The sequence below is a fragment of the Malurus melanocephalus genome, unplaced genomic scaffold (genome assembly GCF_030028575.1).
Source record: "Malurus melanocephalus ecotype Western Australia unplaced genomic scaffold, MMel_1.1 scaffold_218, whole genome shotgun sequence".
Classification (NCBI taxonomy): Eukaryota; Metazoa; Chordata; class Aves; order Passeriformes; family Maluridae; genus Malurus; species Malurus melanocephalus.
In genome coordinates this window covers 1,036,665-1,053,731 of record NW_026623450.1, presented here as the reverse complement: position 1 = coordinate 1,053,731, position 17,067 = coordinate 1,036,665, and the positions used below count along the sequence as shown (strand labels likewise).

The window sequence follows — 17,067 nt, the reverse complement described above, 5'->3', positions numbered from 1 at the left end:
GCTGAGTTAGATATTTTTTTTAAAAAGAAGCAAAACATCTCTCCAAAGCCACTTAAGGACTCTGGTCACAAAGTGCTTGAACGGCAGCTGAATTTTGGAAGCTTTGCAAGACCAGAAACTTTTAAAAATACTGTGTAGCGTGCAAACAGGCAAGCAATGATACCTGTCTGACTTGTGCATGCCAGCCAGGAAATACTAGAGGTTTTGATCTGCTTCCCTCCCTCTCTAAAGATTTAACTAGGAAATAGGGAATGAAAAATTAATTAATAGAAGTTTAATTTAAAACATTTTGCTGATTAGAGCAAAAGCCTGTTCCACAATTTTTTTTTTTACCTTCTCAACTTCAATTGCAAGCTTCAGGTTTTGGAAATGTTTTTGGCTTATTCATTTGCTTGGACTTTTTTAGTTCTATAAAAAGAATGTTATAGTTGTGCTTGGGCAAGTGGAGGTTGTACCACATGCATAAAAGCTCTGCTAAAGCTGGTTAAAGCATGCGGGGGAAGATGTGAAAAATTAATTTTCTAAAATCATGCAACTCTGTGCTTTAACACAGAAAAAAAAATCATGTGAACCTTCCACCTGAATGCTACCAGTGCAAAAGGTAAAAAAGAATCAAAATTTAAACCTGATGTGGTGGTTACTTTGTGTTTTGGGTAGAATGAAATGGTTGGAATTAACCAGCTACCCCAAATATTATTTCACCACACTAGTGCAAGCACAAGAACATTACTAGCTGCATGTTGGATATTCTTGAGTGAATATGTTTGGGGCACTCTGCCACCTAAATAAAAACAATATGTGGAAGCTGGTGTAAGAAAAAGTACTACTCCCACATGGGGAATGTACTCTCTTCTTCATCAGCTCCCCATTCAAACAGGCCAGTTGTTCATTTAAACACTGCACAAGCATCATGGGCTTGATTTATGATGACAGTTAAGGAACTTAACTTCCTTCTCTGAACAGGAGCATCTTTATGCAGAATATTGTAAAATTTGCAAAATTTTGAGTGATTTCTCAAAATACAATTCTCTCACATGCATTTCTGCTGCTGAAGAACTAAATAGACTATCAGTTTCTTCTCCCACTCCCCAGGATGTCAACAAAAATTTAAAGACAAGTAACTCCTACATTTAACTGCAAATTTTATGAGTATTCTTGGATTACAACACCAAGAGCAGAAAGATTAACAGAAACAGCCCGATCAATCAGAAGAAAGTCAGGGCTTCATTGTGTCCCTAACTGTATCCTACAATTTTTATGTCCAAATTTTTTGCAAGGACTTTATTGCCTCACCCAAACATATGGTTTTCAGTTCTACTCAATAGTTACTGGCAGTCCCTCTGCATCTGCTGCGTGTGTAGTGTGCAAAACTGTTCAGTGTGGTAAATCCATGAAAGGGAAAAGCTTTGCACTGAGCTGTGATGCATTTGCACAGGAGATTTGATCTCGATGGCTCTGCATTGTGAATTGCAGTTTGCAATTGTCTCTGTCTGCACTACCATGGAAAACTGTATTGTCAGCAAAGTTTGTGACCTCACCATTCACCACCCTTCCCATTATCATTTATGAAATACTAAATGGCAAGATCCCCTGGCTCCAAAACTTTATCCTAATTCCAACACTGTGATTCCTGAGTTTTAAACAGTTATATATCCTCTCTAGGACTTGCCCTTCTCATCACATAGATTTTTAACTTCTTTAAGAGTTTTTGGTGAAGAATGGTGCTCAATGCTTTCTTAAAATCCAAGCATGGTCAATTCCACCCTTTCAAACAGCAACAAGATTATTGCACAGAAATAGAGTCATCAACTGATGGAAAGACAAAACACACTGAGAAGCAAATGACTGATAAAACATTCTCTATATCATGAGTGTTCAGCAAATCCAGTGCAAAAGTATGACAAACCTTTTTTTAAATATATCACATTCCCTTAGCCTATACTTTCTCTGGAGTCCAGCAATTATGTCTCCCTGGAATTCTGAGGTGCTAATCCAGTCTAATGAATCTGCATTTGTGCAGATTGCACAGGGACAATGTATGAAATGAAAAGAGCAAATAAACCTGAATTCATCCCACATACCTGTGGCCAGGGTAGACAGTAGACAAGAATTGGTGAAGGACAGGACCTTCAGAGGAGCAATTTTCGATTTTAAGTGTCTGAAGACCTTCTTGATATTTTTAATTTTTCTCAATTTCCACAGAGCCTGAGTCCAGTATTTGGAGCTGTCATACCTGTACAGCAGTATGGAAACTGAGTCTCTGCTTTCTCAGCCCTATGTCATGGAGAGGTTTTTTTTTTTTTTTTTTTTTTTTTTTTTTTTTTTNTATCTTCAACACAAATGCAATGAGTAGACTAGAATCAACCTAAAGGCACTTTCTACCTAGCTTTACGGTTTCCCTAAATCCAAAGGTAACATGTAATTCGCAGTGTATCACATTCTTTGGGTAATTAGTGTTACTGGCTAATACTCTCTTACTTCAACATTAGAATTTTTCTTCAACGATTCCAGAGATCAAGAATTAGCATAAATTATGGCAAGAAATTCTGCAATGATTAGCAGCTGATGACTACAGCCAATAATTATCCTTGCAGATAAAAGCAAAATTAATCAGAATAAAATTTTTAATATAATTAAATCATATGGACTTTCACTTATAGTCCAGGAGAAGATACATTTTGGATTTTACATGCAATTGATTGTTAAATAAAGCATAATTGGATCAGCAATTAATACCCTGTCCCTGTCCTCACTCTGGTCGGGACAGAATTCTCATCAGCCTYGTGCTGCCTGGCAGCCTTGTAAGGTTTTCAGATTTGATGCCAAAGTACAGAACACTGACCAGGAACATGAACACTAGAGCCCATCCCATAGTGCACACACTGCAAATAGACCTTTCCTTAGCATCTTTACCTTGAAAATGACATCAGTAAGATGTGCCCTATCACTTAAAAGATACCACAGAGTGCTCTTAGAAACTGCGACATAAGAGAGATTACAATGAGTAGGGCTTGAAGCCAAACAGAACTGAGTGATTGATTCTACAGGAAGAACTTTGTTCTTGGTATTTCTTATGTTCAGATTCTTTGAATAGTCTTACATACAAGGAAACTATTTTTAATCAGCTGAATGTCAAAAATAATTACCTGGCATTCTGTCCTTACACATTAAGCCCAGTGTCTCTTAATTAAGAAAACTAATTTTATATCTGACAGTTCAGCTAAGATACTATTCCATAAACATAAAAACATTTTAATGCTCTTCTTTCTTATTATTGTCAAATTAGAAAGAAATGATTCACACAGTCACAAGGATAAGACTGGTGCAGGGAGCTAAACAATTGCAAGAAGCTGCTCTGTGTATTTCTGTGGTTTGGAAATAGTGCCAAGTCGGAAGGAAAAGACATTCTCTGCATTTTCTAAAGCAAGATAAATACAKAAAAGAAATATAGATGAAAGATGGAACTGCTATCTGCGGATTCTGCCAGATTCCTTGGCTTTTTGGCACACCTATTGAAGCTGGCAGACTTAGCCAGTAGCAATCTTTTCCATTAAAAGGAGCAGCATATATTTTGATTTAACATACTTTGTTTGTGCATTTTTAAGCTTCAAAAATGTCTATTTAAATTTTTTTTTAATGATTCCTTCTGCACAGTTGGCTGCAATTGCCCTTATTTGAAATGGCTCATTTATCACAAAAAGAGCTGCAGGGCACAGCTACTGTTAAACAGCTCCAACAAACGTACAGCTTAGTGGGACAAGCTTCTTTTTATAAGACTAAAAGATGTTTAAAATGTGCCAAGAGGAGCTTTATGCCAGCCTCTAGGTTTGTTATCCAAATGTTACAAAATTAGAGATCTCCTGAAGCACAGAGTTTGGGCAAAAATAAGCTGATCTCCCTTAGGCTGCTGTTTTTTCCCATCCACGATCATCCAGATTTTAACAGAACACTTGCTACATATCATAAACTTCAGTAATGTGAAATTTTGAAAAAACTAATCTAAAGTCTGAGGCTTAATCTCTACTAAAGCCAAACTTCATTACCTTTGTCAATGGTGCGAAAGCAAAATGTTTTACATAAAAGTACCCCTACTTTATGAATGGTGACATTTTACTTATTATGAAGGTAGAATGGCTACTGGTTCCTGTTTCCTGGAGCTGAAACTGTGAGCAAAATGTTTAAAGCAACCTGGCAGTTGCTAACACAATAGAAACTGGTATAACACAGTCAATTTACATTAATCCTTCTGAAATGGAATAAAATATGCTAATGTGGGACTTAGTTTATGGGAATTGCTTATATCCAAAATTTAAGTGTTATACGATCAATACACTTATGGGTGACGGGATTTGGCACTCTTTCTGTAGACAACAGAGATGCAGAAATTTTGGAATCTAGTGCCCTCTTTCTTGATGTCCAAGAACTGTAACAAATGTTATAAAAAGCAACAGGCATCAGCTTGGAGTATGTGCCAGACACGCTGTATCTCCAGCCTGAACTGTGGGGCCTGAATAGAACACACCATTACAGTTACAAAGGGGGTTCTTCTAAATTTAAAACTACAACATAAATATGTAAATTGCAAATACATACTATTACACCCCAATAGTACTATTGCACAGATATTACATTATATATTTTGGATTGATTTATGAATATATGTTAAATCTTGCTTTATAACGCATTACTCCATATTGTGTATTTAACATTCTCACCAAAGGCCCCCACAAGAAAACAATTAAACCTGTTGCCAAATACTCCTAAAGAAGTAGATGCCAGTGCTTTTGTATGTCCTTTTCTATGCTCCAGATAAATATAGTATGTGATAAAAGGCTGGATTTAGAATGTTTTCAGAAATTACTAGTAATTGTCTTCATGTTTTGTAATTTATATCTATTTATTTCACAAAGATGGTCTTATGAAACATAAAATGGTTAGCCAAAACTTCTTGTAGGGATTTACGACTTTAGCAAACAATGACCAGATTTCTGGAAGCTCTGAACAATAAATTACAGAAATTGTATTTTTTAATACAGTCATTATAAAAAAAAACCTTCCAAATATGAAACCTAAATTTCACAATAACTTTCATAAATTGTGGTTATCTTGAATTATTACAAGGGAATGGAAGAGCATAACCTTTCTATCACTAGGAATTGAACTCAAAAAGCACAAATACCTCCTATGAACAACACAGAATTCAGCTGTTATGCCTTCTTTGCTAAGAAAAAGCAAAACCCACAAAGCAACCAACAAGCCCAAGCTGAACACACCCACCCTCTCTCCACCTCCCCTCCCATGCATCTCTTGAGGCTGTAGCCTGATGAAAAGTCAGAACAAATCTGATGGACTAATTAAAAAATATTAAAAGGTATGATTACACAAATGAAGTCCCATTCTTAGGGCATGTGTCTTCTTTGCTCACCTTATTGTACCAAGCAGTTCAAATTTGGTTTTTAGCATCCCTGGTGATGTTCTTATAAGCTACCACATCTGATATTCTAGAAGGCATCTGTTAGTATTTTGTAATTTTAAGAAAACAGAGTACTTTTATGTTGGGCACATAATAGCATAAACCAGACCACAGAGTAAGGCTAAAGATCATGCATATTGGATAGACACTTTCAATAATAAAAAATATCAGAACATTATTGAAAAGTATGATCATCTGCATTTCAGGTATGTACCTTAATAATTAAGTTAATGATTTCTCTAGCCCAAAAATTATGTGTTCTGTATGCACAGTGGAACAAGAACAAGAGAAAACGGACTTGTTCACAATGCAGCACAGAATAGTATCTTTATATAAATCTGGAAAATAAAAGCTGCTCAGAACAATACAAAAGCTCAACAGAGACTAATTTACTTCAACTTTATGTAGCCTTCAGCACAGACAAGATATGCAAAATCCTGCCAACAGCACCAGTTATAGTTCCCATATGGTGTGAGTGCCTTAAAGACTGGGTGACTGGCTACTATCCAGTGGTTCTAGACTTCTATAAAAGCTTACAGTCAGTATTCGTTATTTACATTTTACTTAAGATGATTGAGTTGCAGCTATGAATTAGCAGTAAATGTGTCCTGGTTTGGTTAACTATCAAATATGACCATACAAATATTTTTACACAATTTTTCTACCACTCCATTCCTCTCTGTTTGTTCACCTTCACCTCGTTGTGTGTTACTTTTAAAATGAAGGTTTTCTAGAGTTATCTTTTTCTCATGTAGGCAGACATCACTCCCCAGCAAAGTGAACTCGTTATCTGTGATCAATGCCTTTAAGCATCATCACAGAAATAAATGCAAAAATAGAAAAATTAATAACTTTACTATTTCTTAGTTAATTAGTTCAGAATTCAAGCAGAAACTTTAAGTCAAACCATAGAGGGATCTTCATATGAGATACTGGAAATCACCTCACTGGGAAAATGGTGAATGTTTCAGAATACTTATGTACCATCTGATCAGGTACTTTCAAAGGTAGAATTTTACTGGGTGGCAGAACAGGCATTTTTTAGCTTCACCCTTTATGATCAAAGCCACTGGTATCCTTTTCACATATCTTAGTACACTTGCATCTATAATTCAAAAGTATTTACCACTTTCTCAGCCAGTAAACTCCTTCAGTTTTCTAATGAATCTTACCTCTGTCAAAGCTGCAATCCTCTACTGTAGAAAGGCAATATTTTGTTTTAAAGGCATTACAAGAAGAGTCAGTGTGTTGGTCTCTGCAAATTTTCCTTTCTAAAACAATAAAATGCTTGAACACATTTTGTGGCTGCTTTTGAATTCTGAATTATTCTTACAAAAATGTGAGCTAAGTCATCTGACATTTATAAAGTGTTTTGACAAAAATTAAAATCTGATTTCAACACCTGAAAAAAAATCAGCTTATATCACAAGAGCTAAATTCACTGGTGATTTTTACTACTGTGCATGAAGGCCAACTTTGTAGCATGCAAAGGTTTAAACTGGGGATCAGTTTCAAAAAAAATACATGAAAATCAAAGTAGAAAATTGGCCAAATATGGACTTTGAGGGCAGTACTGTGGCCAAACAGAATAATGAAAGTCTCTGATGTTCAAACAGGGCTTATACAGAAACAGGGAAGTTATTTTACCTGATTTAAGTATTCATACAGATATTACTGGAATACTGAATTTTGTTCTGAAGCATGTTGCAATTAGTCCAAAAAGGAAGTTCAAAAATAAAAAAAAAATCAGAACTGACACACAAATGTAATTTAAGAATTAAAAAGATAGAAATTCCATTAGCAATTGCACTTGCTCAGCTAATTAAAAATATGACAATAGGACAAGCAATTTGACTTTTTTCATTAAGAATGTGTATGAGAACAGAAGTTATATAGGGCTTGTCAGTTTAGCAAGCAACAGTATCATACATGTAATTGCATTAGACAAAGCCAGACAAACCTTAGGCTACAAATAAGGTGCAAATGTTTTTATGGGGAAGGTATTTAACTACTGGAACAAGTTATGATGTCTCTGGTGGATTTTCCATTGCTGGAATTTTTTAAGTAAAGAGTCAGTGTTTTTCTAAAAGATATACTCTATTCCAAACAGCAAAAAAATGAAGCAATGTCTCTGGTTTGCACGAGCAAGGCTAGTCAGACTAGGTCATTAAAATGATCCTTCCAGTATTATAATGTATGGACCTACAACTATGTAACATGAGAATACTGTCCTGTTTACCAGACTATAACCTTATTCAGACTTTTAAAATATTGGCACATTACCTCTCTTCCAGCCCTGCAACTTCCACTGTACCACAAGCTTGTTGAAAATCAACATCTAGGGGGATATTAATTTAAATTCAGATGTCTGAAAGCTAGCTGTTTAGTCTGAGCTAGTCACCTAGGTCCTTTCTATATTCAGTGGAGAAAATCAGGCACTTTCATGAGTCTATGCCTTGCAGATATCTTGGGCATCTATTTTCAACTAGGGTAAGTCTGCAGGTGTCTCTCTCTTTCCATTGACTATGGAGGGTGTCTTAGTTTAGACTACTTTAAACTCCATAACTAAAAGTGGCCAGAGTTAGATGAAAGGAATCCATGCTTAATACTCCAAAGATCCCTTTCAAAATGCTTGGATTCAAGTTAGTTAGATCCACTAATTTAAAACATCTGCCATTATTAGATCATACTCAAATTGTGCTTCAGTTACGGCTGGGCAGATTGAGTTTCATCACCATCATAGCATATAAATTCAACTCATCTGAATTCTTCTAGGAAAAGAAAAATTAATATTTTTAATAGCTCTTTCTTATTGCACTCTTATTCAGAATTCTATCATTCCTATCTAGTAATGAAATGCATTTAAAAAGTTCTCCACTGCCTTGGATGGGATTTACCCCATTAAGCATAGATACCTACAGCATAGATATGCAGATATGAACTTTGAATCTGCACTGCCATTACAGCCAAAGGAGGTCAGAAAATATTGCCAATAGAAACCATGGTGTCGTATCTTTCCATAAAGGTCCAAATTAAGAGAGAAGAAATAGTAAAAAACCTATTCCTCTTCCTTGACTATTATAAGAATTGGGATAACTATTTCAGTTTGGCATGTGAACAGTGTAAACATTTAAAGTTAGGATGAATTATTAATTTGATGAATTTTGCTCTTCCACAGCCTGACTTTGGCTGCTTATTTTCTCTTGTTCTTACTTTTTTCATTACTTTATTAATCTCCTCAGAGATTCCCCAGAGACTCCTCAGAGTTTCATTAGCCTCACTCTGTAGGTGATGAGACCATTCAAATTTCCTAGGCCTTCTTTACACTGAAATCATCATCATCCAAAAAAACACATCTTTCGTATCAGTTAAAAAGCCAGAAATTAACTTCCACCATAGCAGAGAATAACTTTCACAATAGATTATCTTCCATCTTTCTTAATTTGCTAAGGAAGAATGATCAGGAATAATCAGTTACATGTTTTTCACTCATATATACTTTGAATCCTTTTTATATATCTGAAGTCTTTATGAGCAGTTGCATGAGTTCCTATTCTACCACACCACCATCCTCATTTAATCACTTCAGAAACCAAATCTTCATCTTGCCAACTTAACCAAGAAAAAGAGTGACTTTAGCATAGAGTAGCAATGTACTAGTTTGACATGGTCTGCAGGATAATGATTTAAATATTTTTTTAGTATCTTCTGATGACTAATTCTTCCTTTAAGACATGTTTACACTCATCTTTTCACTACCAAAGTAACTGCGCTTCCTCAGTCTCCCATTTCCGCTCCTGTCTTTTTACAGTACACTTTACAAGGGCGTCCCTTTAACAAACCTGTACTCTAGCTCACAACTAGACATCTTTTTGCAAATGTGCTTGATTGTTCTAAGGTTTCAGCAGCAGTCCAACACAAGTGGACATCTTTGTTTCTCTGCAAAAGCCTTAAGGGAAATATTCTCCCTTTTCCAAGAAGAATGTGGTGATGGCTTGGTGCTGCTTCCAGTTGCCTGTGAATTTCTCTATTTCTCTTTTATATAACAGTGACAGACTCCAAGGGTAATGAATGTTGCCTGATATTCCTGCTTATCTCAGCTGTAAACTGCCAACTCCCCACGGGACTTCTCCCTCAGTTTGTGGATGGCTATCTCCAATTTTGAATTCAAATTGATACCTGTTCCTTAGTCTGATGTCTATCAATTTTTCCTGCTGTCTGGTGTCCTATATGTCATTATATTGTCTTTGAAAATGCAAATCTATTTTCCAGAACGGTCATGAATTTTTACTTCAGAAAGAGGAAATATGTTCTGGTGTTTGCYAGAAAGAAAGCATTGATTCATCTGTCACAGGTCATAACCATTGCTCCCTTCCGAGTCATAAGAACATTAATTGTGGAACTGAACATAAAAGAAAAACTTCATAAACTGCCTTTCTAAACTTCCTCCAAAATCCCTGTTTGCTCAGAATTTCACATGGCAGCTGACACGCACCAGTGATTTCCCAAGCTTTTTATCATATAGACTCACTTGAGAAAATTGAATATATTTTGGGTGCAGTTACAAATAGATGAAAACTTAGAACACTGGTTCTCTCACAACTGCTGTTTTGTGATTAGCAAATACTGTTTGAAGCAGTGGCAAAATGTGAAATGTAAGAATCTGATTGAAATTACTCACTGTTTGTAATTTTATTACTGGTTTCCTGGATAAAAACATGTACATACACACTGAATAGGGAATGATCTGAAAGTCTAATGCTTTTAGAAAGTCTCTGACCAACTGTTCAAGCACTCAACAACTCTGTCATTCACACAGGCTAAATGTTTCCCTGAAGCATCACACGTTCTCTGTATGTGAACACAGCACATGTACATGTGCTGAAAAACACCTGGGATTAAGCATGTATTGCAACCTATAGTCAGAACTATCGTGGCTGTGACATTAATCCTACTGGGTATTTTATTAAAACACCAGATATCTGGTAAAAGATGAAAAAATATCAGATGAGTCCAAACAAGCTTTCTAGAAAAAATATGATAGGTCCTGGAAAAACCTGTTTGTAACAATCACTGTATAAATACAAAGTAGGCTTTCAGTCAATTATTCACTGGACAGGCTAGAAGAATGAAAACACCCAGACATTCTCTMATCCCTGGGAAGTATTGAGCAAAGACATTTGATGGCACAGACACAGTGGTACAACTACTGTCTCACCTGTGCTGGGCAGACCAATTGAATAGGCCAGGCAAGACTCAGCACTGCATTGACTCTTGGATTTGAGCAACTAAATCTCCTCCACCCAATCTCCTTGCCATCTGGGAGTGACTCTCTAGCCTTTCTGAAAATCCAGTTATTGATTCTTGATGGCAATTCCAACAGTGTCAGCAAGGGAGTCACGTCCGTATGTGTTGGAGTTTGGTCATGTGTGCCCTGAGCTGTCACGGTGCATGTGTTGGTCTGCTCAGTTTTGGCAACACAGAACAAAAGCCCTTGGACATGTGGAAAAACGATCATAGGTCCAACAGAACATAGTGTCTCAGGCTGCCCACACATTTCACTTACTTGTCCTCACTGCACAGGAAACATTATGTCTCATTGGTCCACTATATCTTTCAAAAAGACCTGTTTGTTTCTTCATTTTGCTTTGCCATTCTATGTATAACACAGCACATAAACATCAGAAAGTGTTTGGAAACATCACAGCAGGATAATTGCTAATTAAATCAGAGTTTATTTAGGATTAGAAACTCTAGATGACCATCCTGCTCTTGTGGGCAGGAGAATTCCATACCCTGAAAAATAAGGGYAAACCAAACTACATGCTTTTCTAAAAATGGATATGCCTATGCTGCAGTTGTAAACTAGAATAAAGCAAATAATCTGACACTGATCTCATTGCTACTGAAGCCAGACAGGTAAGAAAGCTCAAGACAGCTCAAGAGACTCTGATGACTCTCACTACACTTCTGTCACATTATGGCCTAGGGAGAAGAAGCTGAGGTCTGGGTTTTTAAACATAAATCTCTGAAATACTGATTTACTGGCTATGCTCCCTCTAACATGGCCCAGGATCCTGTTAGCCTTCATCTCTCCCAGGTCACCAGGTTTATGTTCAATTTGCCCAACCCCACACTCCAGGTCTTTTTCAGCAGAACTGTTATCCTGGCTCAGAGTCTCAACATGGACAAAAATGCAGCTGCTTCCTGCCACACTACTAATGCACATGTGCTTGTATGACACAAATACATGTGTGTGCTGGCGCACGTGAGATTTAGTGATATATTCTCTCATGTTCCATCATGTTATGAGAGGCACTTCTACTTTGGTTTGGTAATGAACCCCACATACATTCAAACACTTGYTCACTCTACTACAAAAACACAAGTTTCTTGTACGTGAGAAGTACATCCTGGACAAAAAGTTTAGATATAACAAACATGATCCAAGTTTCTTTATTTTGCAGTTTTAGTCTTTCTTTTATTAGTCCTGTTTTCTCTCCCATATTATAAGCAATCCATAATATTGTGAATAATAAAAAAAATCAAACACTTGTTATATTTTTCTGTACATCCTGATTTATCTGTAAGTACAATTTTATGTTTTRTATTAGTCTAAACACTTTAACTAGGACTGAAAAATAAAGATGAACCAAGACTGAGATGGAATTATTCCAAAAGTGCAACATCAGAATCAGCTTCATGTTTGGTGTGCCACAACTTATAAAATCTGAAATTTGCATAATTAAATGAAAGAAAACAACAGACGACAGGARGTCAGAAAATGGATTGTACCAGTTGAATAGAGAGAGAAGCAAGATTAACATGTCAACAAGTGCTAGTGCTGTAGTACAGCATAGATTCCTCTGTGCTGTACAGTCAATATAATGCAACTGTGATAAGAAGGTGTTACYTTCCAGTACTGAAAGGATAACTTAGAGAAAGTTTACTTACTGGCCTTTAAATGGAATATTTAGGTCTTTTTGACCACTGRATCAATTAAAGCCAACTACAGATAAATGCATGGTAATTTGGGACCATTAACTGTGCCAGAATTGAAACTGGTCACAATAAAGTACACTATCATCAACACAACATTAATAATAACACTGCATTATAAGTCAACTCTTACTGTAAATACATTTATCTCAACATCAAGTAAAATGAAAAGTCTGCATACTTTTKCTGAACCTTCCAGGGAATTTATGAGAAGTAAGAACTCCTACTATCTCCATCTCTAAAGCCATAATACTCACCTTTCCTGTGCCAAAGGAATAATTCTTCTGCCTTCAAGTAGTGAGACAAAACTTTGCTAGAAAAATCTTTTTGAGAGAAATTTTGTTCTAGGATAAAGTCTTTGCAGAATGTGCTTACACTTAACTCCTAAAGTAAGAGTTTTCATAAGTAAATGGACAATTCACTGAAACAACTCCAGGTATACTAGGCCTTTGTACTGTTCTATCTAAATTTTTTCCCAAATCCAGTTACATTCAGTTTCTAAGTGACTTTCTGCATATTAGGCAACCATCCAGTAAGATAACCCAACTTCTTTAGCAAATGTCACTCAAGAATGACAAAATGCTGATGCTATGTCACTACCAATCTAGGACATAGTCAAGTACTCTGAAGGTGAGACATCCATGTCATACTTCCATTGCCAAAACTCACCTATTACCTAGCTGTAATATTTCTAGCACCAAAATTCTGTTTCCTAATTCACTAATTAACCAAACATTTTTAAGATAAAGTTTGGAAAATTTGAGATACACATCAGCATTCAAGAACTGTTTCAAATTAAAGAACTCTTTTTTCTGACCATGCCAAACCCCTWAAATAGTTTGAACCCCAAATAAGAAAAAGCTTCCACCTCACCTTCACCACTGCATTTTCATGCATGATGACACAGTTGCTGGCATCCTCTGAAAGTTGATATAAAGCCTGAGCTGTAGCTCTGTGAACCAATGGATCCTTTGATCTTAAGTAACGTATTAAAGGAGCCACAATCTTGGTCTCTCCAAAGGCRACTTTATTGTTGCCCCACATGCAACAGTGGGCAACAGCCTCTGCTAAGTGACGTCTTAATTTGTTATCGTTCTGAAGAAGGTAAAAACATAATAAATTAAAGTCAATACACACAACAAAAAATTCATAGGAAAGCCAAATTGTATTCTCACATCTTTAAGGCATCCCAATTTAATTGCTTTACAATTAAAACTGGAGAGAGCTGTAAGGCATAGAGCTATGAAAGTCCCTTAATATTCTTTTTATAGGAAGTTCTGTGAATTTTTATATTATTTCAAAGGTACTTTTAGATTGACTGGAAATTAGATAAGACAGCATTAAAATGTAAAATATAGCCCCATCACTGAGATTTTCTGCATGTTTGAATTTATTGTTTTCTCAACCCTTTGTGCTTTTTTCATATGGCAGCTGCACCTCTCTCAAAAGCAATATTCTGCAACAGTAACTATTAAAATGAAGCTCATTTTCCAAACCAATTTTAGTACAGACACAGACTGTTTTGATGTCCAATATACACCCCATAGAGGAATGATTCTACAGCTCTCCTTGTAGCKGCTGCAAAATCTACTGCTCTCCGAAAGGTATAACCTTTTAATTGGGCCTAAGGTAGACTGATGTAAGAAATTTCAATGCTTTGTATGATATGTTCAGATGCTACTTACGGTGTTTGCTAGCTTGGACAACAGAGGGACGACTCCATGATCTGTCATAACAGCCAAGTTTTCTGCATCTTTAGCTATATTTGCAATGGCTGCACATACGCTTGTTACAACTTCTCTATCCTTTGATTTTAGCAAATTGACTATCAATTCCAAGCCACCAACAAGAGATCGAACCATGTCCCCAGAATTCTAAATGAGAATCAAAAGAAACATAGTTTTTTAAGTATTCAAACAATATTTATATGTAAATGTTTAAAAAAGGGATTGGCATGACATATTYATTCAAAACTGCAGCTATTGCTGTGTTGCCTTCACCAAGAAATATGGCTAATTTGGAACTTGGAGCTCTTTTGATTGACGTATGAGAGTTAGACTGTTTTACACACCATCATCCAGGAAGAAATTTAATGCCTAAATAAAGGTATCTATCATTTTTCATATCACAKGCTATAAAAGTCTCAAGCTGTCACTTTAGAAGGGTATAAGTCTCCCTTATCAGTTCTATCAGAGTGGCCAGACAGGTGCCTTGCACACTTTGGGCATCTAGCACAGCAACACACACTCCTGTTTAGCTCCCAAAGTGCCTCCTGTTTCCTACATTTAGTCTGACAGCTAAGACAAAGGAGTGACAGTATTATTTTCTTGTGTCAATGCAAATGAATATTCAGGGATATTTAGGAGGGGAAGTTACACAAATCATGCCAGAAACTGTGGGAGAACCATGGTGCACCTCCAAGTATGAATGTTCAGGGGCGGAAAGAAAGATCCACTAGTGGAACTACTTTAATTTGCTTCTTTCAACAGGTCAATAGGAAAATTCTGAATAAAAACTAACAGACATTCTCCTTTTGGATGTCATGTAAGTGCAAACATGGACTGTATGAACTTTCCTAGGGCTAAGGAGTGACCCTGAAGACCAAATATGGTTTTGATTATATTTATTTCTTTAGGGGRGGTGATTTATGAACAGAGGTCCAACTGTATTGTCTTAGCTTTACTGAGCAAATCRATCAAGTCACTGACGGACTTGGTAAATGAAGGTTTCATAAGATGCTGCAGTTTCATCTTTTTTTAATTCTRGGTCTACATGTCAAACAGAATTCTTAGCTGTGATGTTTCTTTCTCACAGGAAGTAAAAACAGTGGGTAGGCCTGTCAGGAATGAAACATTTTTGCCACAGGCAGAACAAATCTTGAGACTGGAAGGGAGAGGTTAAAGCTAAAATGTGTAAGGGTGAAAAACAGAAGCCACAGCATGTGGAAAAGGGGYAGCATCCAAGAGCAGGCTTAATGCAGAAGTCTTAACATCCCCCAAAATGAACTAATAACAGAGGTCCCTATAGAAATTAAAATAGAATCTAAATGTGGAGGAAGGCAATACAGGCTTGTGGCTCAGAAAAGCATTTGAGAAAGACAGAGAAGGAAGAGCGATGCTCTGGCACTTCTATTACYGTGTGAGGTGCATGTAGAAGCAGGTGGGTTACAGAGGGTTTCCTATGAATACATCAGCATAAATGTTCCTCTATCATTGCTAATGTTTGCATACCACAATGTAACAGACAATATCACCCGAACTGAAACACTGTTTCTCCATATCAGTTTTCATGCTTCTCTTGAACTTTTGAAATTTGACCCAAGGCAAATTGTAATGGGTTACAGAGAGAGCCTCTTACACATTAATTTCTTGCCTACATGTATTCCAGGGCTAGAGGCTAAATGACCAGACATTGGAGGAGGTAAGAAAATGAGATATTTTATATTTACGTCCATTCTCTGAAAGTCACTACAGCATTACCTTGTGTATAAATATTGTCTCAACAGATGAGAAAGGCTTCTGTTCAACAGGGAAATGCTACAGTACAGGGTTTAAGAGTTGAAACACACAATTCTGTGTTTCTGCATGWTTCAGATACCTGAGTCTTATTATTCCTGCTTTTGAAAGATGTTCCATGAAGAGATAAGATAGCCTTAATGAACCAATATCTACATTTTATATTTTTCTACCTGTACATATTTTCTTCCCAGGTGATTATAACCCTACATGTTGAATTTCTCTTCTGACAAGCTTATTATTTCCACATTTTGTAATGGAGTACAGGCCAACTAATGTCATGGAATAACATATAAACAAAGCAGCAGTAAGAAAAAGAAAAGACTTTCAATAATCATCTGTGAAACCAACTAAACACAAGTACAGAACTTTCTACCAGTGATGAAAAGCAGAGGGAAACTGCAGAAACCACATTGCAGGGAAGGTTCCMAAATGTGATTGAGGGTGTAGTCTGGTGGTCTGTGCAAGACAAAGAGAAAAGCAAAACAGCAAGAAATTTGAAGAACAATGAGCGGAAAGAAGGACCAAAATGAGAGCTTTAAAATCCATTATGTTATGTACAGGATTTCTTTTTTCAGAGAAATTTAAACAACAAACACAACCTTTTTTATACCATTTAGCAAAACCACATACTTGCTTTGTACAATAGATTTCTGGTTTGTTTTTTTAAACTGAAATATGTGTACTTATTATATGCAATTGCCATACCTCAATATTTAAAAAAGAATGTATATAAAGTTGTGTCTGTGATTGCAGAGGCCTAGTCTTAATTCTTTTGAATCTATGTTCTTTGACTATACTTGCAGTAATGATCAGATACTGCTCATAGTGTAAAGTCAAAAGTAACTTCTTTGATTTTAGTTTTCAAATACTCACAGGCATTTTCATGTAAACTTTTTTATTAGCCTAAGAGAAAGAAGAATATATAATATGTCTTTGGAAATATTTCTTTAATTTTCGTTTCAATTATAAAAAAAGCACAATCTTTAAGTTCTACCTTCTAAATTAATTGACAAACAACTTAGTTCAACTGACAACCCAAAGGATTTGCAATTTCCAGCTACTGGTGTATGTTAAGCT

The 17,067-nt window shown here is 36.2% G+C and overlaps 1 protein-coding gene across 1 annotated transcript in view; it reads right to left on the bottom strand.

Moving 5' to 3' along the window:
- ODAD2 (outer dynein arm docking complex subunit 2) overlaps positions 1–17,067 on the bottom strand; it is a 72,446-nt gene that overhangs the window by 9,728 nt on the left and 45,651 nt on the right. The window contains exons 17-18 of the mRNA XM_057374172.1: positions 14,158–14,346; positions 13,346–13,567 (exon numbers count right to left, since the gene is read on the bottom strand). Coding sequence (XP_057230155.1) covers positions 13,346–13,567; positions 14,158–14,346 — 411 coding nt within the window. The remainder of the gene's footprint in view (positions 1–13,345; positions 13,568–14,157; positions 14,347–17,067) is intronic.